This window comes from Macrobrachium rosenbergii, chromosome 30, assembly GCF_040412425.1.
Source record: "Macrobrachium rosenbergii isolate ZJJX-2024 chromosome 30, ASM4041242v1, whole genome shotgun sequence".
Lineage (NCBI taxonomy): Eukaryota > Metazoa > Arthropoda > Malacostraca > Decapoda > Palaemonidae > Macrobrachium > Macrobrachium rosenbergii.
The window spans coordinates 32986612-33010983 of record NC_089770.1 but is presented as its reverse complement, the minus strand read 5'-3'; the positions used below and the strand labels follow the sequence as shown (position 1 = coordinate 33010983).

At 40.7% G+C, this 24372-nt stretch overlaps 2 protein-coding genes across 3 annotated transcripts in view; one reads left to right on the top strand and one right to left on the bottom strand.

Moving 5' to 3' along the window:
• The window catches only part of LOC136855163 (zwei Ig domain protein zig-8-like), a 63148-nt gene extending 47489 nt beyond the window's left edge, over positions 1-15659 (top strand). For both annotated transcript variants that reach the window (XM_067132072.1, XM_067132073.1), the window contains exons 9-12: positions 255-474; positions 4926-5075; positions 9139-9359; positions 14071-15659. In XM_067132072.1, the coding sequence (XP_066988173.1) occupies positions 255-424 (170 nt within the window). In that variant the 3' untranslated portion in view covers positions 425-474; positions 4926-5075; positions 9139-9359; positions 14071-15659. The remainder of the gene's footprint in view (positions 1-254; positions 475-4925; positions 5076-9138; positions 9360-14070) is intronic.
• Positions 1-24372, bottom strand: part of Ogg1 (8-oxoguanine DNA glycosylase) — a 510811-nt gene that overhangs the window by 300514 nt on the left and 185925 nt on the right. Inside the window, exons 5-6 of the transcript XR_010857934.1 lie at positions 9132-9343; positions 248-458 (exon numbers count right to left, since the gene is read on the bottom strand). The gene's annotated coding sequence lies outside the window, so the exon portion shown is untranslated. The remainder of the gene's footprint in view (positions 1-247; positions 459-9131; positions 9344-24372) is intronic.

Sequence of the window (24372 nt, the reverse complement as noted above, 5' to 3'; positions counted from 1 at the left end):
TTGTTGTCTTGTCCACTCCGATGGACGACGAACACACACGCACACACGCGTTTGGAAGAGAAGGCGTCAGGCTCTTACATATTTATACCAGGTCACTATTTTTGACTGCTTTACCTGTTATCCAGTAAACAGGATTCATGCATCATTCAGTTTTGAGTTAGTTATTTGCTTTTATCTTATTTCTAACCACATTATTCATTCTGTACTAAAAAAAAAAAAAAAGCAAACAATTAAAAAACTTCCCTACCTTGCAGGAGAGCTTCAGGCGGCTGTCCAGGGTAGCGCAGGCATCGGGGGTCGGCCGCAGACGCTGGAATTAGTGCTAATCGCTGCCTTATGGGCTTCCTGGGCCGGTCTACCCAGTCATCTCATTGCGTGGTCTTCTATTTGCATGTCAGTCATTGTAGTCGTCACATCCTCTTGATTAGTGGAGAATATTGTACTTCATACTCCCTCGCCTATTTAGAAACAGAGGTAAGTTGGTTATATATTATCTACAGATACTATCAGAATTATTAGTTTTGAGGAAAGATTATAAACAAAGACTTTTCCTTTTTTTACTTACTGGGCAGTTAAGAGTTGGGAATTAAAAAGTTAATGTGAATGTGAATAATATGAAGACGTCTCTCATGTAATAAGAGTTTTCAAGATTAAGAGAGCACTTTGCACTGATGATACCCTATGTGCTACTTAAACTTATGAAGAAAAGAAGTTTCAATACAAATCTTGAAATTCTCTCAGTTTCCTCGAGTATTTGATAAAACAAAAAAGAAACAATAATAGAATTACTTTCCTTTCACAAAAGCAACGTGTCTGGCACCGAAAAGCCTTTTGTAGGCTGAATGAAACACTGACTATGAATTAAGAAGAATTCTTTGACAGAGCTATGTCCTGTATGATGAAAAACTGGCTATTTCCCTATTTCTATACTGGGGAGAAATAAATAAATTCAGCACTAAATACATTATTTGTAGAAAATGTTGATAACTATGACTAAGATACAGCACTGAAAATGGTGCCATATGAAAATTTCATTAAAAATACATTGATTTTTCATATTACTCATGAATGGAATTTGATATCTTAGGTGGCACTAAAATATTAGCACAATGAATGTACTGAATAGTGTGTTTCACTAAAATCTACTACCACTACATCAGTAAAATTCTATTCTTTCATACTGATAGTAAGATGATTTTTCAGGAGTTTTAGGTTAGCTCTCTAGTAAGTGAGAATGATGTTTTACTTCTTGTCTCTGGCCGACTATCACCCACCTCATGAGCTTCTTCTTCTTCTTCTTTTAACATGGCATTTTTCTTCATGGATTTTTTTGTTATGGGTCAGAGTGGCTTTGTTTTGTGTGTGTATTTAGTCTGTAACACCCATTTGCTTTTAAGCAAACCTATCCGTTGATTACATACATAATCCCGGGTGTCTACACGGATAGCAAGTGTCCGCCTCTCTGATCAGTCGGCTGCGGATTTGAACCCGCCGCCAGACCTGAGGGGCAAAGGATATAACTTGTCATTTGAAGCAATCATCATTTCATTTTTCTTCATGGATTTTTTGGGTCAGGAGATGCTCTTTCATTACTTTATGAGTGACCTACATCCTCATTCCACAAGACCTCTGAAAAAGAGACATTACCTTTTCTGAGCTCCTTTAAAGGTATTTACTGTAGTCACCCAATTATCTGGATCACCATTATCCAACACTTGACATTATCCGTCACACCTGGACCAAGGCCCCTGAGATATCTGACACTTGTAAATTTTTAAAGTTCTGCTAAAGCTTCCCTCCGATGGCTGGCAATGCTGTGCAGCCTTATTAAAATAATGGTAACAATGCTTACACTCAAACAGACTGAGAAAAGCATTTTGGGGGTGGGGAAGGCCTCGAAAAATTTCCAATGTGGAGGGTGGGTTGTATGGCTGGACACCATAGGAGAGGAGATGCAGTGTGGAGAGAGAGGGAGAGAGACAATAACTGATGTATGTTTACATGAAAGCCTAATGCAGCAACACACACTCCTTTACTTTTTTATTTATATTTTATGCTATATAATTCTCGTTTATATCTACACTATATTTCCTAACTTTTTATTTTTCAAAACAAAAGATAAACATAATCGTGTGCGTAGAGTACATACGTATGCACACACTCATTCCATGACCTCGGCATGATCTCAGTAAACTTGCTACAGCCTGTTTGGTTTTGTCTTGCCTACATATGAAATTCGTATTTTGAATTTTTTTTTTTCCAGTGATTAGACATGAAATATCAACAGTGATAAAACATTTTCTTGGCAACTAAGCTTGTAATGAAATATGGTACAGCAAATCCAGCAAAGCAAAAAAAAAGCAACAGATAAGTACATATGCACACACTCATTCGATGCATTGTGAACTCCCAGAGTTTGTTAAGTTTCATATTTTTTTATGCTCATGATATAGTAATTCATTAAAGGATATGTGCAGTACTGAGATATGGTATAGAAAGAGAGAGAGAGAGAGAGAGAACAACTGAGGTATGTTTGCGTAACAGCCTAACGCAGTAACACACACACGCCTTCATTATTTTATTTATAATTTATGCATAGGGTATATACATACACACTCACTCATTGATTCCAATAACTTTTTTGTAGTATTCTGAAAACAAATTTGCTTTGAACAGTTGTCATCGATAAATGCCATAAGTGCTAAAGATGTAAACATAGGGCATTGTAATGAATTGCACAAACAGTGTATTGCAAACCAAGTGAATTTCATTTTCGATGGTTTATACTGGGCTAGGCTTTCAAACAAGATTCCAAAACTTATGGCTTATGTAACAATTGATAACCATATCTTACAATTCGCAGCCAATTACTAAAGAACTGATATAAACAACATAAGTATAACGTAAATTAACTAATCGGGAAACAGGTGTTTTGCGATTTTGGGGGATTTTACCTCAACATAAAGTTGTTAGCTTGCCTTTGTGTACCCATTTCACATTTATATACAATAATAAAAACAACATTTCATTAATACACTCGTTTCGGTTAGCAACTGAAAACTATTTTCCTAATTCTTTCATTAGTAGGCTCAATCAGCTGATACTGAGAACCTAAACATTGCAAATGGCAGGACAATCAGTTTTTTATACATATTACAATGATAATATAAGAAGATGAAACGGATTCTGTAAGTAAAATAACAGTTTCGTTACCATTACCTTTATCATAAATACACTGTAAGAGCCTATTTGACTTATGCAAATGGAAACTGTGAGTGTAACACCTAGCCTAGGTCAAAAGTTCACACATACACATTTTGTATCACACATAATGTAATACATGGTAACAACTGGTAACAAAGTTGTTGTATAAAAATACATTAATGGTCACAAAACCATGGCAGGCTGTGGGTAAACACAGGAAGGCTAGATGCCTACTTAACTGTGTTATTTACAAGAGAGAGAAAAAGGGGTTGCATTTTTTCAAAGGGTATTAATGCCACATATTTTGTTACAAATATGGGGGGGGAAGGCAGATAATGTTCTTTCATATAAAGTTTTCAGTTTAAAGTGTGATGGTTGTTGTTTATAAGCATACACAGTGTTTACAGTTAAGTGGTATTGACAAGGTTAGGTACGGAAGGGTACGGAGTTGCCCTTGAACACCCCTAGATTTTTTTACCCGCAATTATCCGAATTTTGGCATTATCCGATGGGCCCTCGGCTCTATTAATCTGGATAATTGAGGGATTACTGAATATGACTATTCAAGGACGTATTGTTAAAGGGCTTTATACCAAAGATTTAGTCCTTTTTACCCCACTTATCTTCCAGTTATGTGAGCAAGCTGGATGAACTGTTAGTTAAAGTGACTCATTTAAGAAAATGGTTATGTGCAGTATGAATTAATTATCTAGACAGAGAGATTAATGTGACTCCCATTTTGAATTTTGAACTTTTAGATGTTATTATAAAAGAGAGACTTAGTTACTCTACCTTGCCAAGTGAGAACACTTCATCAGTACTTGTTGACCAAGTTGGTATGCATTGATTTCTTTTCTTATAAACGTCTACGTATCATGTAGGACTTTATCGATGGTGAGCACATCTTCTGACTACAGAAGTGCTTTACATACTGTACATATCAGTGGCAGGGCATTACTGTATTTTCATTTAGGCAAGTGTTCCAAACCTTAAGGTATTTGGTATCATCATCACTGACTTCAACGTTGCATGACGCATGGTGTTTTATTTACCTTGTTCTTTTGACAATCTCTAACAGAGTATATCTGTTGGTTGTACTGGTGTCACAGGTGCCAGTTAAATTACTCTTTTGTCATGTACATGAATATTTTCTCAACAAGACTAGTAACATCAGGCAGGAAGATGGCTTACTAGCTCAGTCATCTCATCTTGCCTCATCCTTAAGTACTCTTATATCATTCAGCCACCCTACTCCTGGACTAGTGTATAAAGTTGTGCCTGATATTGGGAAGTTACTTTTATGTTTCTTTGGAACTGCCTTCATGCATTAGTTTACACTATGTAAATCTTTAACCTGTTAGATTGGTTAATACATGTACTTTAATATGACATTTAACTAAAAAGTTCCGAGCCGTCATCAGGGGAGACAATGGAATTCCTTCACCTGCAAAGGTCCTCCCCTTACGTGTTATATAGCAATTTAACAAAGCTCTTCTGACCAACCAACCCTGTAGGCTTATGTAAAACTAAGTAGTTTGTGGGTATGAAACAAAAATTATACCATATACTGTAGATTGTAGATTGTAGTCAATTGAGCTGAAATCAAAAGAATTTATATCAAATCTTCATTTTTTATATTTTACTATTGATAATAAAGGATAAAACTGTTACTTTTCTGATCTGTTGATACCATTAATAACAATTAGTATTTCTTTACTTAGGTATGAGCTTGGAGGTCAGAAGATGAAGGTCAACATTATCTTAATGACCACAGCAAAAGGTCCACTCCTGCATATGTAACAATTTTGAACCATTTTGAGAGTAAATGACGAGCAACGTGATCCTTCCGAAACTTGGTCTTTCCTTTGATGGTGAGGTTTGTTGATGTGATTATTAAGCTTCTTTGAACTATCAGTTAATGTGCCTGTAAAGTGAGGTTTGTACAAATTATAAAGCTAAAATATTTCTCTGTGACAAATTTTTGAGTGTGAAATTGCTATGATACTTACAATAGCCAAATCATACATAAAATGGATTTGTTACATCTCTTAATGATGGAAACTTCTTCTCTTACCTCTTGGTGTCCCTATCTTAGATGTATATGTGAAGTGCAAATATGAAGGATTGCCGGCATAGTGCAGAAACATGAGGTAATAAATATGGAAGGAAAAGACATAACTGGGCCTGATCAGGGAGCTTGTTAACATATACCCAACCAAGGACGAGCAGGCACAATAAACCTATTCACAACATATGTTGCTATTTAGGAGCTTGTCGCAGACAGACAGACAGAGTGAGGGCAGTGTCATTGATTCACAGAGAAGATGTATTTTGCATGTTCATGTATAATAAGGGCTGTATGCACAGTATCACCAGAGATTCTCGTAAGAATGAGACTTTTTACAGTGGAATTTGTACCCTGAGATTCTCTTTTAACCCACAAGGTCATAGGCTTCAGTATCCACTGTCTTGAACATGGTCCTAGCTAAGGGGTATTTTCTAAACCAGGAAACCCTTTCTTGTAGAGTCATTTTTGAAACACTCTAGATTTTCAAGTATTTCACTACTTGAACGTACACTTGCATAGTGGATTGGGCATTACGATGATGCCATGTTTTGACCTTGTAGGACGGTCCTGATGTTCTGCAACCTATGACGTTTATACCTGCAGTAGGTATTATCATCATTTTGAGGGACGGTGTAGAAGTTCTGGATCTTGTTGGAAACGATATTTACACATGCAGTAGATATTACCTTCATTTTCTCCTAACATGTACTTCCAACCATTGGGTACTGGAAAATTACCTGCCTTGCTTGGCAAAGTAGCTAGTAACTAGTCTTTAACACCGATCTTAAACACTGCAGCAAATTTCAAAATAGCAGGAATATGTTTGTAACCTCATGTTGTTTCTCTCTCTCTCTCTCTCGATTATTTAGCTTAGATGCACTGTCCAGAAGAAGATCACATTAATAATTGTGTAATTACTATTGTCGACTTCAATGCCCATCCACAATCAAGACTTGGTGAAGAGCTTATTCAATTTTGCAATGAATGCAACTATAGTGCAGCTGATGTGCAATTGTCGCCACAGGGCACTTTCACTTGGGTGAGTGATGCCATGGGCCACACTCAGTGGATAGATCATGTTGTTTGCCCCACATCTCTGATAGGTAAGTTTCAGCAGATCCAAGTGAATTATGACCTAATTGGATCCGACTATGAGCATTATTTGTTTCCACTGACTTGTCTTAGTAAACACCCATGACAACACTAAAACTGAATAATACGATAAATTATGCTGTCCGTAATAAAAATTACTATTATGTTAAAACAGAAAGTTCTTTAAAGCATATACCTTTGCTGCTTGAATCCTTTTCTTGTCGAGATCCTGTGCGTCGAAATTTGGAACACAGATCATTAATATGCAATTATTATAATACTGTCATTAGAACCTTATTGCATCAGGTAGTGCATTACGGTCAACACCTAATTATAAGGAGATCCCTGGGTGGAATGAAGAAGTAGATAGCCATAACCAAGACATGAGAGTTATAAATGGTGGAGGGACAATGGTCAACCACACTATGGTCCCATATTAAGGGATGTGGCGTGTTCAAGATTAAGTTTTAAGTGGCCTTTGAAATAATGTAAAAGGCACAGGGAAAACGTTATAACATGCGAATAATTTAAAAGGGAATTCGAGAATTATTTGGAAGGAAATTGGCATGAGGAAAAACATTAAACTACCTGAATGTGTTGAGAATGCCTCCGGAAGTAATGCTATTTGTGACTTGTGGCGCAGCCACTACAAGATTATATTCAATGATGATTTGCATCCTAAACACACTCCTATTCCGGCAGGGGGTCATACCGAGGTCACAGTTGATGATGTAAAGATAGCAATTAAAGAAATAATTGCAAATAGTGGTCCTGGTCATGATGGGTTAACTGCTCAACACCTTACTGTATATGCGCCCAACCTGCGCTATGAGCTTTATTGAGTTTTTTTTTTAATTGCTGTTTCAGTCACTCATTTCTCCCTGAAGAGTTGATGAGAGTTATGATTGTTCCTGTCATTAAGGATAAAAATGGTGACATCAGTAGTTTAAGTGATTATGGATCAATTTCCCTCTCTCAACGGTTTTGTCAAAAGTATTGGAGGCAGTTATCATTTACAAAATGTTCAGCTTTCTTGCCTACTTCAGATTATCAGTTTGCATATAAGGCAAAACATAGATCTGACATGGACATAACTGTCCTGAAAAACGCGACTATTGAATATAAGTAGAAGCAACACACCTGTATATTCTTGCTTTATATTGTTAGCATTTCACAATTTGATATACTCAAAAAGGAATGTAAATTTGAATACCGGAAGAATTTAGCAAAAACAGGTTTCCATGTTATCATCCCATCTTTTCAGCTTAAATAAATAATGGTTTATCGACTCAAAAAAAAGAATCACAAGATTGGCTGATATCCTGAGAAGTGAACTTCAACCATATAATCTATGCTGATGATAAAACAGGGTTGCTGAGTTATCATTCCATAAAATCTGTGAAATTAAATGTTAATGGTTCTGTCAAATTAAATGTTAATGTATAAAATCTGTGAAATTAAATGTTAATGCATAAAATCTGAGAAATTAAATGTTAACCATAAAATCTGTGAAATTAAATGTTAATGTATAAAATCTGTGAAATTAAATGTTAATGTATAAAATCTGTGAAATTAAATGTTAATGCTCAAAACACCAAATGTATGGTTTTCAGCAGTTACAAGAACAATGAACTGACACAAAATCCTGTCAACATTAAAGGTCCTGCGATAGAATATGTACATGAAATCAAGTACTTGGTTTTCACTCTCACCTCTAATGACAACAATGACAATCATCTTGCAAACTTGTGCAGGGGTTTGTGCCTCAGAGCAAATATGTTACTGCAAAACTCAAAATGTACAGCTGTTGTAAAATGCCTTCTTTTCAAGAGATTCTGCACCTCCTTTTATTGTCTACCACTTGTTTTTAAAGTAAAGATGTCAAACTTTGTCAGGTTAAGAGTGTTTTAATATTAGTGTCGGAAGGTTGTTAAACTTGGCATCGCGATCTAGCTTTTACCAGTTTTGTGTTCAGTCTGGTATACCAACATTTAATGAAATAAGGCGCAAAGCAGTGGTGAGCGTATTAGGTACAAAGTGACAAAATTGTGAAGAACCTTATGGACATTCTGATAACTTTATTTTTGGGATTTGGAAGGATTTAGCATAAGCTTGATATTGTTACACCTGCATGTATTAAGCCTGTAATCTTTGTTACCTACTTTTTTAGTATTTTGTAGTTTAACCTCTATGTATGAAATTCACTCCAGCATTATGCAAAATTAAGCCTTTATTATTATTATTATTATTATTATTATTATTATTATTATTATTATTATTCCGCTGCAACTCAAATCATTATTACTAAAGTAATACAGTAATGAGGATTAGTTGCTGAGATTAAGCAAAATCCCTTTTATCAAGGAAGAGTTAAAGTAACTTATACCTGATGTTTTCTGTTATTGCCATTTTATGTTTAATATTTGGGAAAATGCATAAGGATTATTGAGCTCCTCCTCCAGCATCCAGATAAAGATTAAGGTTTAATATATGGCCACATATGTGGGAAATTTGGAACTTAATTCTTTCATATTTCGTCTTTGCTGCTTCATCACATTATCTGTTCAACTGTTTTTCCTATTTATTTTTTTTATTTCATTATCTGTTTAACTGTTCTTCCTATTTGTTTATTTTTCTATTTGTTGATGAGTATATTATTATTGACTAACAATGTTTGTTTATTTATTTTTTATTTATTTATTTCTAGAGGTGAATGTTATTTGCTAAAAAAAAAAATAAGAAAAGAAATTTTTTTAAACTTGCCTACCTTGCAGGAGAGCTTCAGGCGGCTGTCCAGGGTAGCGCAGGCATCGGGGGTCGGCCACAGACGCTGGAATCAGTGCTAATCGCTGCCTTATGGTTCTTCCTGGGCCAGTCTACCCAGTCATCTCATTGCGTGGTCTTCTGTTTGCATGTCAGCCATTGTAGTCGTCACATCCTCTTGATTAGTGGAGGATATTCTATCTCGTACTCCCACGCCTGTTTGGAAATGGAGGTAAGTTGGTTATAGGTTTTCCACAGATATTCATTGTTAGAATTATTAGTTTTCAGGAAAGTTGACTTCTTTTTTTAGTTACTGGGTAGTTAAGAGCTGGGTATTTAAAAGATTTGACGTTGTACTTGCGATTAAGTCCACATTCTCTAAGGTAATAATAAGAGTTTTTAAAATTAAGAAAGCACTGCACGGCTACTTTGACCTACAAAGAAAAGAAGTCTCAATACAAATCTCAAAATTCTGTCAGTTTCCTCGAGTATTTGATAAAACAAAGATTAAACAATAATAAAATTACTTTCCTTTTACAAAAGCATTGTGTCTGACACTGAAAAGTCTTCGGGAGGCTGAATGAAACACAGGCTATGAATTAAAAAAAAATTTTGAAAAAGTTACGTTTTGTCCTATATGATGCAAAACTGATTTCTGGATCGGGGACCCGTGTCAGCCGGTGAAATAATCCATTCAGCACTTATTTCTAGGTAATTCCGTTGCTAGAAGGGGGGGGGGGTACTGTCATTGTGTCTGCTATCAGGCAGCAAGTATTTTCTTAATACAAGCCTATTCAGGTTCTATTCCAAAGCTCATGATCTTAGAGCAGTGGCCACTTATATTATTTTCATTACATGAATTTCGAGGACCTTACTAATGTTCAGGGTGGAATTCTGCCCTAGTTTTCAACGTCTCTATTTAAAGTCTTTAATGCCATAAGAATGATATTTATTTCTCTGTTATTATTTCACCGGCTGACACGGGTCCCCGATCCAGAAAAAGGATTTTGACAAAGGAAAAATCTATTTCTGGGGGGGGGGGCCGTGTCACCCGGTAACCCACCCCTGTTTTTCATTCTCTTCCTCCCATGGTAAACATCATTCTAGTGGGGTGGGTGCTAACATGGAATGCGACTAGTATTGCCTTGTGTGCAGTCCGCGAGTAGTGCATGGGCTTGTATCGCCACCTCTCTCGTTGGGACTTTTGACATTGGGAATCTTTATAGGGCAGGGTCCCGTGATTGTGACAATCTCACCCTTTACCATATACGACTCCATTTCTTGGAGCTCGCTCTGGGGGTAGTAACCCCAGCTTTACATTTAGCTTTTCTCTGGTATCTAGCAACGGAATTACCTAGAAATAAGTGCTGAATGGATTATTTCACCGGGTGACACGGGCCACCCCCCAGAAATAGATTTTTCCTTTGTCAAAATCCTTTTATTTCCCTATTCCTACACTGGGGGAAAATAAATCATCGAGGACATATAAATTCAGGACTAAATATTATTACTTTGATACTTATACATTATGGTTCTATATCTGGAAACAAAGTTATTTGCAATATCTATAAGATTATTCAGTGTCCATGCTATAAAGGTAAGAACTTCCTTTGCATTACTATGGCCTCCTGGGGTTGAGGAGCCTTTTCCTTTCTTAGATTAATGACTGCCCCTGAGCTTTTTGTGACCTTTCCATACAAACTGAAAGCATTTTGAGTTATTCTATTCACTTTTTCAAGTTTTCTGAGAAATTCATTCAGCTATTGTCTTCTGTTAATTTATATTTTAGCCACTGAACAAAAAACCATTTGTATATGCATTTACTTTTTCTCTTTTAATGTTTTTCCTGAACATTTTGGAAAATGTTGAGAACTATGACTAGGATACAACACTGACAACGGTACCATATGGAAATTTCTTTAAAAGACGTTGATCTTTCACATTATTCATGAATGGAATTTTATATCTTAGGCGGCACTAAATATTAGCACAATGAATGTATGGACATGTAAGTAGTGTGAATGATATTTTACTTCTTGTCACTGGCCTGCCATCACCTATCTCGTGAGCAGTTGCCTTTCCTCCCAATTGCCAGGGGGCAGAGGATATAACTTGTCATTTGAAGTAATCCTGGTTCTCATTGTCTTTCTCATCTACAATGTAATTCCGGCGAGACCAGTAATGTCTACAATGTATGATTATGGGATTTGTCTTCATGGATTTTTTAGGTCAGGAGTCCCTCTTTCATTGCTTTAAGAGTGATCTACATCCTCCTTCCATGATTCCTCTGAAAACGAGGCATTACTTTTTTCTGAACATCCTTTAAAGGTATTTACAGGAATCCCCAATTATCCGGTTCACCATTATCCAACACTTGACATTATCAGACACACCCAGACCAAGGTCCCACAAAGATATCTGACATACAGTATGTAAATGTCAAAAAACCTGCAAAAATTGCCCTCCGATGGTTGGCAATACTGTGCAACCTCACAAAAATATTGGTATACAAACAGACTGAGAAAAGGTATTTGGGGGTTGGGTAAGGCTTCAAGATGTTTCCAAGGTGGTGGGGTGGGTCGGGTGGCTGGACACCATGAGAGAGGTGGTGCAGTGTGGACAGAGGGAGAGAGAACAATAACTGAGGTATGTTTACATAAACGCCTAAGTACAGTAATACAGGCACACCTTTACTTTTTTATTTATCTTTATGCCATTTATATACATATATATATAATATATATATATATATATATATATATTATATATATATATATATATATATATATATATATATATATATATATATATATATATATATATATATATATAATATATATATATATATATATATATACATACTTATGAGTGTGGTTGCATTTTGAAATCTTACCTTGTTTGGGATGCTTCTGACGGGGGACCACACAGCATAATACAAAAGGAAAGAGTTAGTTAATTGAGAATTCAATAAGGAAAGGTCTCAGGAAAGAAATTCTGGGTCTGAATTAATTACATGTATTCTCAGGAATCAGAAGAATAAATTACAGGGAACTGGGTACGCTAGTCTCTTGGTACTTCCAGGTTAAAATTAACAACAGACAAAATTAAGAGTGCCACTCAGTTAATAATGAGAAATAAATACATCAGCTATAAAGCCTGATTGATGGACGTAGGGGCACAGGAGTATGCTGATGTTCCACAGCGTTCACACAACCCTTCTGTAATGTATGAAGAAGGAACACTATCGCTGGGTGAACCAAAGCACAGTCTAATTATTACATGGAATGCTGAAGGCTCAAGGAGTAATATCAGTGTATATTCAATTACTGACAAATTCGAGAGGATAGCACAATGCAAAGGGAAACGAAAAACGAAATGAGATAAGAGTAACAGATAAATGACCGAACACTCTCCACCGCACAGTACCTTATTCCTTAAGCAAAGCTCTGTGGTTGTGGGACAGAATGGTTCTCGGACAAGTGGGACCTTCTACAAGTGGCACTCAGGTAGCACTCCGATGGTAAGGTGAACAGCCAGGCAAAAGACGTCATGCAGGAAACCCTTTCTTGTAGTCATTTGTTTTGTAAACACTTTAGATTTTCAAGTATTTCACTACTTGAACTTACACTTGCATGGTGGATTGGGCATTACTATGATGCCATGTTTTGACCCTCCAGGACAGTCCTGATGTTCTGCATCCTATGACGTTTATTATCATCATTTTGACCTTCCAGGTTCTGGATCTTATGTGAAACAACATTTTCTTCTAACATGTACCTCCAACCACTGGGTACTGGAATATTACCTGCCTTGCTTGACAAAGCAGCTAGTAACTCAAGTCTTTAACACCCATCTTAAATATTGCAGCAAATTTCAAAGCAGCAGGAACATGTTTGTAACCTCATGATACTGTAAAAAATCTTACTCTCTCTCTCTCTCTCTCTCTCTCTCTCTCTCTCTCTCTCTCTCTCTCTCTCTCTGCATGTACATATGTAATTCCGTTGCAGCTCAAATCATTATCATGCTAAATACAATAATTACCTGAGTGTTCATGAGGACCAGTTGCTGAGGTTATGCAAAGAAAAGCAAAGCTGCACCTACCTATTCAGTGGCAATGCTAGGATTGACAGGAAAGACTAAGAAAGATACTGTGTGCTGGCAGAGGTTTAGCTTTTTAACAAAGGGACATTACAAAACGTCGGGAATAAATGGCCGTTTTTAGCAAATAATCTTTGTGTCCTCTTGAATAAATGGCCGTTTTTAGCAAAATAATCTTTGTGTCCTCTGTATGATGGTCTATTATATTTGGTTCATGGGTATCACTGAGATCCTAGGGAACTGAGAAGTAAGGAATCATGATTTGGATTTTAACTTTTTATCGCAAAATGGATAAAACATGTATGGGTATATGTGCATGTAGGTTTTAAAATGATTCAATTGGTTTGTTAATGAGGTGCTTCAAATATATTTAACTGCTAATGTATTGCCTATATATAAACAACAGGTGCCAAAAATAAGAAAATACAGATATCTGACAATGACTTACTATAGAAAAACAATTAAAGTTAAAATACAGTATGATTGGAATGTATGCACATGCTGCTCTACTGAATTATTAAAATTTGCTTATATGTACGTAGTGTTTATTAAATCATAATCATCCTGAAACTTGTAATATTTTGCTTTTGAGTGACCAAAATAGACAGACAGATTTGCAGAATATCTAAGTTTAACCAGCTACAAATAGTAATAAAGGTTTATCCATTAGAGTTGCAAGTGAGTAATACATTATGGGTAATAAACTCTACAGTGAGAAAGTAATTTTAATCCATAAATATTATGTGGATGGTAAAATACTTCAACATAGGTTTGTAAAGTTAAAATTTTAGGTCCTTTTATTTTCCACAAAATGCTCTTAGCTGAGTTTTTCCTTCTAATTTCAGGTAATGCATATTGGTGGTGGTGGTCAATGTGGTACGATAGAGAAGTTGTTTATTTCAAGACACCAGTTCAAGAGGGACCCACTTTTCACAAGAAAACGATCACGTGAATGTAAAACAGACTTTTCTAAATTTAACAAATGTCAGAAGCAACTAGGAATGAAAAGTTAAATAAATTAACTCAATTTGAGATTGAAACCTTTCAGAAAGCTTTAGAGCTAAGCTAGGATGACATCAGAGCACGGCTGTGTGTACCACCCATTTTGCACGAGCAACTACGCCCACAAGAAGGAACTTGAACCTTTTGAAGCTAAAAATGGTGAAGAGCCCAAACCTAAGAGGTCTTGTATTATACCAGATCTTAAAAAGAATTGCTTCCTATGCAACAAAGCAAGATATGCCAAGGGTAATTGGATAATGTTTGTTGTTGCTACAAAAGGAGGACAGTAGTCAACAATGCCAAGGCAAAGAAAATTGCTGATCTCAAACTGCTGACACTGATCCAAGGCTATGGTGACACATGTGTAGACACTACTGCTTGAGAATTTTGGTATCACGAGTATCATCTAGACAGTTACATGAATGAAACACCTCAGGGAGACTGCAAAGAAACTTCTTTTAAAGCCAGTTATGTTTTCATGTTTGCAGATGAGCTTACAAAACAGCTTTTTTCAGAACAGGGAAGTCTTTGTATTCCCGCAATTGAGAGCTCACTATCAAGAGCTTCTTATTGAACATGACTTTCCTAACACAGATGTTTACATGCATTCATTTAAGAAAGATATGGAAAACTACTTTTCAGGTAAAATTCTGTTTGTAAATCAACCTGGTAAATCAAGCATAATTGTTAACTGAATGAGATGTTTACAGTTGACAGTGGAGAAGACTGTTTCTTTACCCAGTCATTCAACTTTGCAAAATGGCTCCAAGGTTATATGAAAAATATCTCTGTAAAAGACTGAGGTGATGAACAACAATTAGAAGTATCATATTCCAGTGCATCAGCCAGAATTTCTGACCAGCTGTAAAATCACCTAGCATGGTTGATCACTAGTACAAGTCCAGACTTAAATGGAGATGGACGTGTTCCATTGACTGAAACAAATCACAAGTAATTTCTGAATGCTGCACAAGATTTAATTTCACTGATCTCAAAAGTGGCAACGCCAAAAAATGTTGGACTGGCTCTACTAAAAAACTGTCTCATGATGTAAAGATAAAAACTGAGAAAGTAAAGCTGTTATCTCAACAGAATACACCAATCCCTTTCAACATAGATACTGACCAAAAAGCAGAAAGTGAAGGAGTTGTACAAGCAAAGCTGAGAGGAATAAAGGAAACAAGATGTGCAAATGTTAATTCATCATCTAAAATCAGGGATATTAAAGGAAAGGAAATCATTCATTAACAACCCAAGCAATAAAGCAAATATATCTGCAGCCATACTAGAGATTTGCCTGATGAAGTAAGAATCACTCTTGGTGGCTCTAATAAAGATCCAGCAAGTACTATTAACAGGTACTAGTCAAGGTATCACTCAAGTCAGTGATACTGCATGTGCCCGTCCTGAAGAGGCAAAAGTTAAGTATACCTTAGTTTAACCAGACCACTGAGCTGATGAACAGCTCTCCTAGGGCTGGTCTGAAGGATTAGATTTATATTACGTGGCTAAGAACCAATTGGTTACCTAGCAACGGGACCTACGGCTTATTGTAGAATCGGAACCACATCAGAATGAGAAATTAATTCCTATCACCAGAGATAAATTCCTCTAATTCTTCATTGGCCGGTCGGAGAATCGAACGCAGGTCCAGCAGAGTGCTAGCTGAGAACGATACCAACCCATCCAATGAGGAGCTATCCTGAAGAGGAGAACACAATAACTTTTGCACATATGGCCTATGCATGCAGGGACTTCAGACCTTGGAGAGTAGTAGTTCATGCCAGTGACAGATATTATTTTGCTCGGGATGTAACACCTGTCTATTCTAGAAAATGCATCTGAGCTTTGGATCCATCACAGCAAGCAATGTCTTTCTGTACATGATTTAATCCTTGCGACAAAAATGAGTCTTTGTCAGACCCTACTGGCTGGATATGTCCTTAGTGGATGCAACTCTGTAATCTATGTGTTCAGGAAAAGCAAACATAAGACAGCTAATTTGACCTTAGAAAACATGTACAATCTCTTGGCATTGCCCAACTTTGGTAATAATGGACAATTCCAGGTTACGAGGGAGGTGATAGATGAGGCCAGAAAATTTTTTCCTCTTTTTACAGTAAACAAATTATTCAACCAATGAACATTTATTTTCTGTTAATAAAAAGTGACATCAGAACATTGCCACCAACTGGGGTTGCACTTCATTACCAGCTTCCTCGAGCACTCTACTAGTTTCTTGTGTACAAACAGGCAAACATAGAATCGATGGTGCTTCCTGAGATTTGCTAGTTTGGTTGTACCATTAAAGATGGCAAGTTGACCCCAGCCCTAATGTCTAAATAAGCAAAACCAAGTGCAATCAAGTCATTATTTTGCAAATGCAAAACATTAAGCAGGCAATCTCGTTCATGTGCCAAAGCTGGGACGTTTTGTGTTGAAGCATGTGCTTGTTATGGACGATGTGGGACTGAGGATGACTGATAAAATTGTCCACTTTATATAGTATATCAATGAAAGTGATTATTGTGATAAATGTGTCTCAAGAATTCATTAAATATATTTTTTAAGATGTTTCCAGTGATAGTAATATGTTTTGTCTGTACTAATCCTTCATCAAAGATTAACATTAGGACAACTTTTGCTTTGAGATACTCTGAATGTGTATGCATCAATGAAAAGAAAAGAAAATATGCTTTCTTTTGGTATATAACGCAATGCAATATTGCAAATTTATATAGAAAAAAGGGTGTTATTCCAAAAGTATAGGAGTTTTCATACTTCGTTGATATAATCTTTAAGCCACTAAAAGTTTTGCCCACAAAAAAAGGTTGTTTTGAAAGAGTTTGATTGTCCAGGTTTTCGTTCAAGTGAAAATTCAGTTCGACATTTACACGAAGAATTCAGTTTGATGTTTGCACGTTAAAGTGATGAATTGCCTGGTAAACCCTAAACCTTACTATAGTTTTACATCACTCCACAGCAAGAGGAGAATACTCAAGCTCTTCATAATCAAAATAAACAAACAAACAAACTTCATTCACTTTTTTTAATAGGGTTATGAGCACGGGAGGTGCAAATGGAATTTCCTGTTGAAGTAATTCCTATGGAATATGATGAAACAGGAGATACTGAAGATTGGTCTAATTCAATGATGCCACTGTCAAAATGTTAAACTCCTGTGAGGACATATCTGGTCTAAACAATGAGCAAAATTCACTCCCCAACAGAGGGAGGCACTACTGATTATTTTGAGATAGGAATAAACAGAAGATACGAAAATATTTTATAGAGTTTAGGCCAAAGGCCAAGCACTGGGACCTATGTGATCATTAAAATTGAGAGTCAGTAGGTTTTAAAGGTGTAACAGGAGTAAAACCTCACAGTTGCACTTTGAAATAATTGTTAGGAGAGGGTGGATAGCAAGATGGAAGAAAGATAATATGAACGGAGGTGCAGTAAAAGGAATGAAAGGGGTTGCAACTCAGGGCCAAAGAGACGCTGCAAAGAACCTTACGTAATGCCTACAGTGCACCCCGTGAGGTGCACTGACGGAGCTAGCCACCCCCTACGGGGGAACCAGGGAGAGAGAGGAGGTACCAACCCTCTCCTTAAAAGACAATATTTGACCGCATGAAAATGGTTACATTTCTTGGGGTGATATTTGATAAGAGGCTGACCTTTGGTCCTCAGATAAATGACTTGCCCACAGAGACAAAGGTCACTAAATATATCGAAGGTCACACCTTGATTTGGGGTGCAGACTGAAGTTCTCTGCTTAGGCTTCGTATGTCTTTCTTTAAACTAATTCACGGATCTGCCTGTAGGACTAACTCGGAAAAATTAGATGTTGTACATAACTTCGGATTTTAGATATGTACAGAAGCTTACAACACTTCTTTTGCAGCCTGTATATATATATATATATATATATATATATATATATATATATATATATATATATATATATATATATATATATATATACAGTACAGTCCCAAAGTTTATTTTGGGGTTCCGTTTTTACGCGCGTCATACACGAAAATCGTCAGAAACTGAAAAATCGTCGAAAAATCGTCAAAAATCCTAAGAAAACCTTACTTTTAATGCTTTGGGTGTATTGAAAACGATGTAAACTGCATTTTTATTGAGTTTTTCATAAAAAAAAACTTAAAATTTTTATTATTCTCTCGTTTTGGAGCCATATTTTCTCCATCAGATTGGCGTATGACGAGTCGTAACCCTGGAACATGCGTCGTAAACCGGGAAATAATTTTTGATGAATATATTTGAAAAGCGTCGTAACCTCGGAACGTTGTAAGCCGGACCTGTCGTAAACCGGGGACTGCCTATGTGGACTTCGGCTAACCCTCTCTTTCAGTCCACAGGGAAGTACTAAGCTTAAGGGCAGCAAACACACCTCGACTACCCAGACCTCTGGAGGTCAGACTTGAAAAAGCAGAGATGTTGGCATATTGATAACACCAACAGCACAGATTGCGTATCCTAAATATCTACCTCAGTGCAAATCACCTGTTGAAATATGCCCAGTCGTGGGAAGGAAGACATATTCCCAGTGGAGTAATAGGAATGGAATGGAATATATAAAGTTTACATCAAAGGCCAAGCAAGCGCTGTGACCTATGATGAGGTCATTCAGTGCAGAAAGAGAAACTGAGAGGAATAAAAAGAAGGTTTGGAAGGTGTAACAGGTGGAAAACCTTTAGCAGTTGCACTGTGAAACAATTGTTGGGGGAGGGTTGAAGAAAATAAGATGGAAGAGAGAATATGAATGGAGGTGGTACAATAAAAAAGAACGAAAGGGGTTGCGGCTAGGGGCTGAAGGAAGGGACGCTGCAAGGAACCTTATCAAGCAATGCCTATTGCGCACTGAGTGAGGTGCAATGATGGCACTATCCCCCACCGGGATCATATATTCAATTTAATTTTACAGAAAATTAACGTTAATATGAGTTCTGACTTTTATATCTAATTTTGCCCATTTGTTTTTATTAAGGACTAATATATATTTTTAAAATTTCTAATCTTATAAAGTTTTATTTGACTTTCACCTAAATTTACAACATCAAGAGTCTAAGCGCTGAATGGCCTCAGTAGCCTAAACTCTGTACATCAATCAATCAACGAACCGAAAGCATTTGGAAGTTAAAAAGGATTAAAAAACTACTGATGAAGAGAGAGATACCTCAAGGATGTATTAGAATGACAGCTTATTTCATAAAGCTAAACTTGCAAGTATGCAGATCTGTGCACAAAGATTAAGATATACTAGGAGAATCCTAAGATTATGGGTGACAGATTTATAAGAGGTGCAAAATAATGAGCAGGTGGACATATACTGCTAGTTTATTCAGAACGCAGGCCGCTTATAAGGTGGCGTGCGGACATCACACAGAGGAATACAATAGAATACAGGTGACCCAAGGTCAATTACTCTCGGTGTTACTTATAATAGGTAAATACAAGTAACACAAAAGTTAAGTTGACAAGAATTGACACAACAATATTCTAACACATGTGCAAAGAAAACAGGAGCAAATGAATTAGTAGTAGATACGAATTTACATAGATAAAATGTGGCTATTTTTGCTTGAGCCAATCTCGTAGGAGCGTTACCGTAGAAAACAGGCGGTTCACCATAGACAACCCGCTTAGCGGGGACTTTACAATACTCCCCAACAACGTGGGTAACGTCTGATTAAATTAGGTATCTGCTGGGCTGCTGGAGAGTGCCGCGGCTCCGCGAAGTCAGCTGGGGGGTGTGGTGTGGCACTGTCTGGGTGCTTCCGGGGGCAGCCACGTGACTTTCTTTTGGGCTGGGCTGGCTGCGGAGGCGACGATTCTTGCGGAGGGCGCTGCATGGTATCGTCGACGGCTTCCTCCAACAGGGCAGACTTGAGACGGTCGACAGACACCCAGTCGTCCTTCCCATGCACGGCCAGCCGGAATGCTTTGGTGTTCGACTTGAGCACGCGGAAGGGCCCCTGTTGGGCCTGTTAGTGGAGAGCAGACGGCATCGTTCCTGACGAAGACGTGGGTGGTGGAGGACAGGCCGGGAGGCGTGAAAGGTGTCGACCTATCAGTGTACGTCCGCTGGCAGGGGGCGAACTTCCCAACTATGTCGCGGAGCCTCTGGACTGTCAGGTTGTGGCAATCCCCAGTGATGAGTTTGCCCAGGACTACGAGGGGCTCCCCGTAGACTTTCTCTGCTGTGAACGTGTTGCCGGTGGCTCTGGGGGGCGGTCCTCAGCCCGAGGAGGACCCAAGGCAGCTGGTACTTCCAATCCTCGGCGGTGCAGCGGGCCATGAGGGACGCCTTCAGGGACCTGTGGAATCTCTCCACCAATCCGTTGGCTACAGGGTTGTAGGCGGTGGTGGTGTGGTGAATTGTCCCCAGCAGGCGTGCCAGGGCAGACCACAGCTCAGACAGGAAGGCAGGGCCCCTGTCAGTTGTTATGTGGTCAAGGACACTGAACCGGGTGATCCAGCTGGAGAGGAGGGCCTCGGCGCACACACTGGCGGTGGCTTCCTGCATGGGCGTTGCTTCAGGCCACCTGGTGGAGCGGTCGACAATCGTCAGGAGATATCTGGCCCCGCCTGATGGAGGAAGGGGCCCTACCACGTCTACATGGATGTGTCCAAACCACCTCCCCAGCTGGGGAAACTCGCCCACCCCCGTCTCGGCGTGCCGCCCTACTTTGCTGGTCTGGCACCAGATGCACTGTCTCACCCAGGGTGTCGCGTCCTTCCGCATACCATGCCAGAAGAACTTCTCTGCCAACAGTTTGGCCGTCGTCCTGCTGGAGGGGTGGGACAGCCTGTGGATGACATCGAACACCAGACGGCAGCGGGAGGCGGGAACCACAGGGTGGGGTTGGCCGGTGCTTACATCGCTCTGCAGTGTTGGCCCTCCAGGGGCGAGGGGCATGTCCTTCCACTTGAGCGACGTGATGGCGGTGCGGTATGCTGGAGTCTCTGGGTCGGTGATCTGCTCCCGGGCGAGGTCCTCTTAGTCGATCCCGAGCTGTACTGCGTTGAGCTCGATCCTGGAGAGGGCGTCCGCTACAGGGGTCTTCCTGCTGGGGAGGTACTTGATCGTGCAGGTGAACTCCGCGATGGCCGCAATCTGCTGCTGCTGCCTGGAAGATCATGCGTCCCCCTGCTTAGTGAAGGCGTGGACCAGCGGCTGGTGGTCTGTCCAGATTGTGAAGGGCGTACCCTCCAGGAGGAACTTGAAGTGATGTGCCGCCCAATACACTGCGCAGAGTTCCCTGTCGAAGGTGGTGTAGCAGGACTCCGTGGGGCTGAACTTCTTGGTGAAGAAGGCAATGGGTCGGGGGGCTCCGGCGACAACCTGCTCCAGGACGGCCCCACAGGCGGCGTTGCTGGTGTCCGTCATCAGCTGAAGGGGGCGTTGGGGTCCTGGTGGGCCAAGGTGGTTGCCTCGGCGAGGGCAGCCTTCGTCAGGGAAAAGGCCTGCTGCTGGTCGGGTCCCCAAACTAAGGACTTCGGGTGGCCCTTCAGGATCTCCATCAGGGGGGGCCATGGTGTGCGCGACCCCGGGGATGAACTTCCTGTAGTAGTTGACCATCCGGAGAAATTCTTGTACAGCCTTGACAGAGGTAGGGGTGGGGAACCTGGTGACAGCTGCGACCTTCGATGCGAGCGCACAGACGGCCCCCGGGGATATCTCATGGCCCAGGAAGTCAACTCTTTCAACGCCGAAGGTGCACTTATCAAACCTGACGACAAGGCCGTTCTCCTGCAGGCGCTGCAGGAACTTTCGGATGTGACGCAGGTGTTCTTTGCGGGATCTGGAAAAAATTAGAATGTCATCTACATAACAGACACAGAAGTTCAGGTCCCCCAGGATGCTGTCCATTAGTCTCTGGAAGGTTGCCCCCGCATTCCTCAGGCCGAAGGTGGAGAAGGCAAAGACGTAGGACCCAAAGGGCGTGATGATGGCGGTTTTGGGGATGTCCTCTGGACCAACTGGTACCTGAAAGTAGGACTTCAGAAGGTCTAGTTTAGAAAATATTTTGGCCCCGTGAAAAGAGGCAGTGAGATCTTGCATGTTTGGAAGAGGGTAATGGTCTGGTTCAGTTGCGAGGTTGAGCCACCTGTAGTCACTGCAGGGTCTCCAGGAGCTGTCCGGTTTCAGCACCTTGTGGAGGGGAGAGGCCCACGGGCTGGAGGCCTTCCTGCATATGCCCATCCGCTCCATCTCGGCAAAAGCGTCTTTGGCCTCCTGAAGGCGCCGAGGGGAAGTCTCCAGAACTTTGCAAGCGTTGGGGGGCCCTTTGTTTTGATGTGGTGATAGATTTTGTGCTTTGCAGGGGCCCCGGGTACCTGGCGCAGTTTGGGCTTGAAGACTTCAGGGAACTCCTTCAGCAGCTGGGCGTACTGGTGCAGGACGACGGAGTAGGTGGCGGGCGCGCTGGGGCCCGTCGCAAGGGGGAGGGACTGGCAGGAGTTGGCGTCCAATAGGTGTTTGCGACCGACGTCGACTGCCAGACCGAAGTGGACGAGGAAGTCCGCACCCAGGAGCGGGGTCCTTATGTCTGTGACTATGAAGCTCTAGCTGTACCTCCAGCCGAGGATGGAGATCAACAGGAGCCTGGTGCCGTAGGAGAGGATGGGGGACCCGTTGGCAGCGGTCAGGAAGGCAGCCGGGTCCGGCAGGCGTTTGCAGTCCTCCCTGGATGGCGGGAACACTGATCGGACAGCCCCAGTGTCGACCAGCATCATCCTGCCAGAGATGGTGTAGCGGACACAGAAGCCTACTGGTTTTGGGCTCCTAGATTCCTCTGCCGCCAGGGCGGCCTGTACTGTTGGCCGCTTCCTCCCCCGTTTTTTTGGATGGGCAAACGAGCAGGGGTTGGCAGTTCCGGGCGTCCTTGCTGTACCGCTGGTGGTAGTAGCAAGGCCCTGGTGGATTCTTCTTGTGGTGGTAGGTTGGCCACCACCTGGTGACAGCACTTATCTCCTCCTCCGCGCTTTCCTCCGGCTGGAGGGAGCTGATGGGGTGTGTGGGCGTGGATCCCAGCTTTGCTGCCCTTGTGGAGTCCGTCAGTTGCTGCGCCGTCTTGGGTAGGTCCTCGAGCGGCATTGTACAGGGCTCGAGGATCTGGGTCCGGACCTCTGAGAGGAGCTGATGGAGGAGGATCTCCCTTGACAGGCTTATCTCCAACTGCCTGCTGCTGCTGTCCGTCTCGGGAAGGGTGAGGAGGTCCTGGATCATGCCCCAAGTTTCCAGGATGGTCTGGTCGTGTCGAGGGTTGTTCACAAGATCAAGGGTGCGGGCAGCCCTCTTGGAGACCGGCAGGGAGCAGGTCTCGATGAGAGAGGCCTTCAGTTTTGGGTAGGTGACGGGACGTGTGGCAGACAACCACGGGACGAGCTTCCTGTAGACTTCTTCCGGAAGGGCATTGATCACAGCGTCTGCCTGCTGGACCTCATCGGTAAGTCCCGCCAGCCTGAACTGCCCCTCGACCCTGTAGAGCTATGATGACGGGTTGCTTTGTGTGAAGGGCGGCAGCTTTATGGCGAGGGCGGACCTTGTTTGTTCCACAGGATGGGCAGCGTGCGGGGAGCAGGTATCAGCGTGGAGGAGTGCGCGAGCCCAGGCGTGGGGAAGGGCGCGGGTGGGTTGTGCGCGAGGGAGATGTCCGCGTCCGTGAAGTTCGCGGTTAACTGTATGTGGAAGGGAATGTCCGCGTCCATACTCACTATTGCCCTCTTACTGGGAGTGGGTTAATGACGCTGGTGATCTGCCGACGAGAGTCAGCACGCCCGAACGCTTTGTTAAAGCACCGCGTTTAGTCTGTTAGGGGCGGGGGTAGTTCATGGAGCCAAAACTAGGTCGCCGCATGAGTCCGCTAATGGCTCCGGGAACCACTCCAGGGTCACCACTATAAGAGGTGCAAAATACTGAGCAGGTGGACATATATACTGCTAGTTTATTCAGAACGCAGGCTGCTTATAAGGCGGCGTGCGGACGTCACACAGAGGAATACAATAGAATACAGGTGACCCAAGGTCAATTATGCTTGGTGTTAATTATAATAAGTAAATACAAGTACAGTAATAAAAAGGTAAGTTAACAAGAATTGACACAACAATTT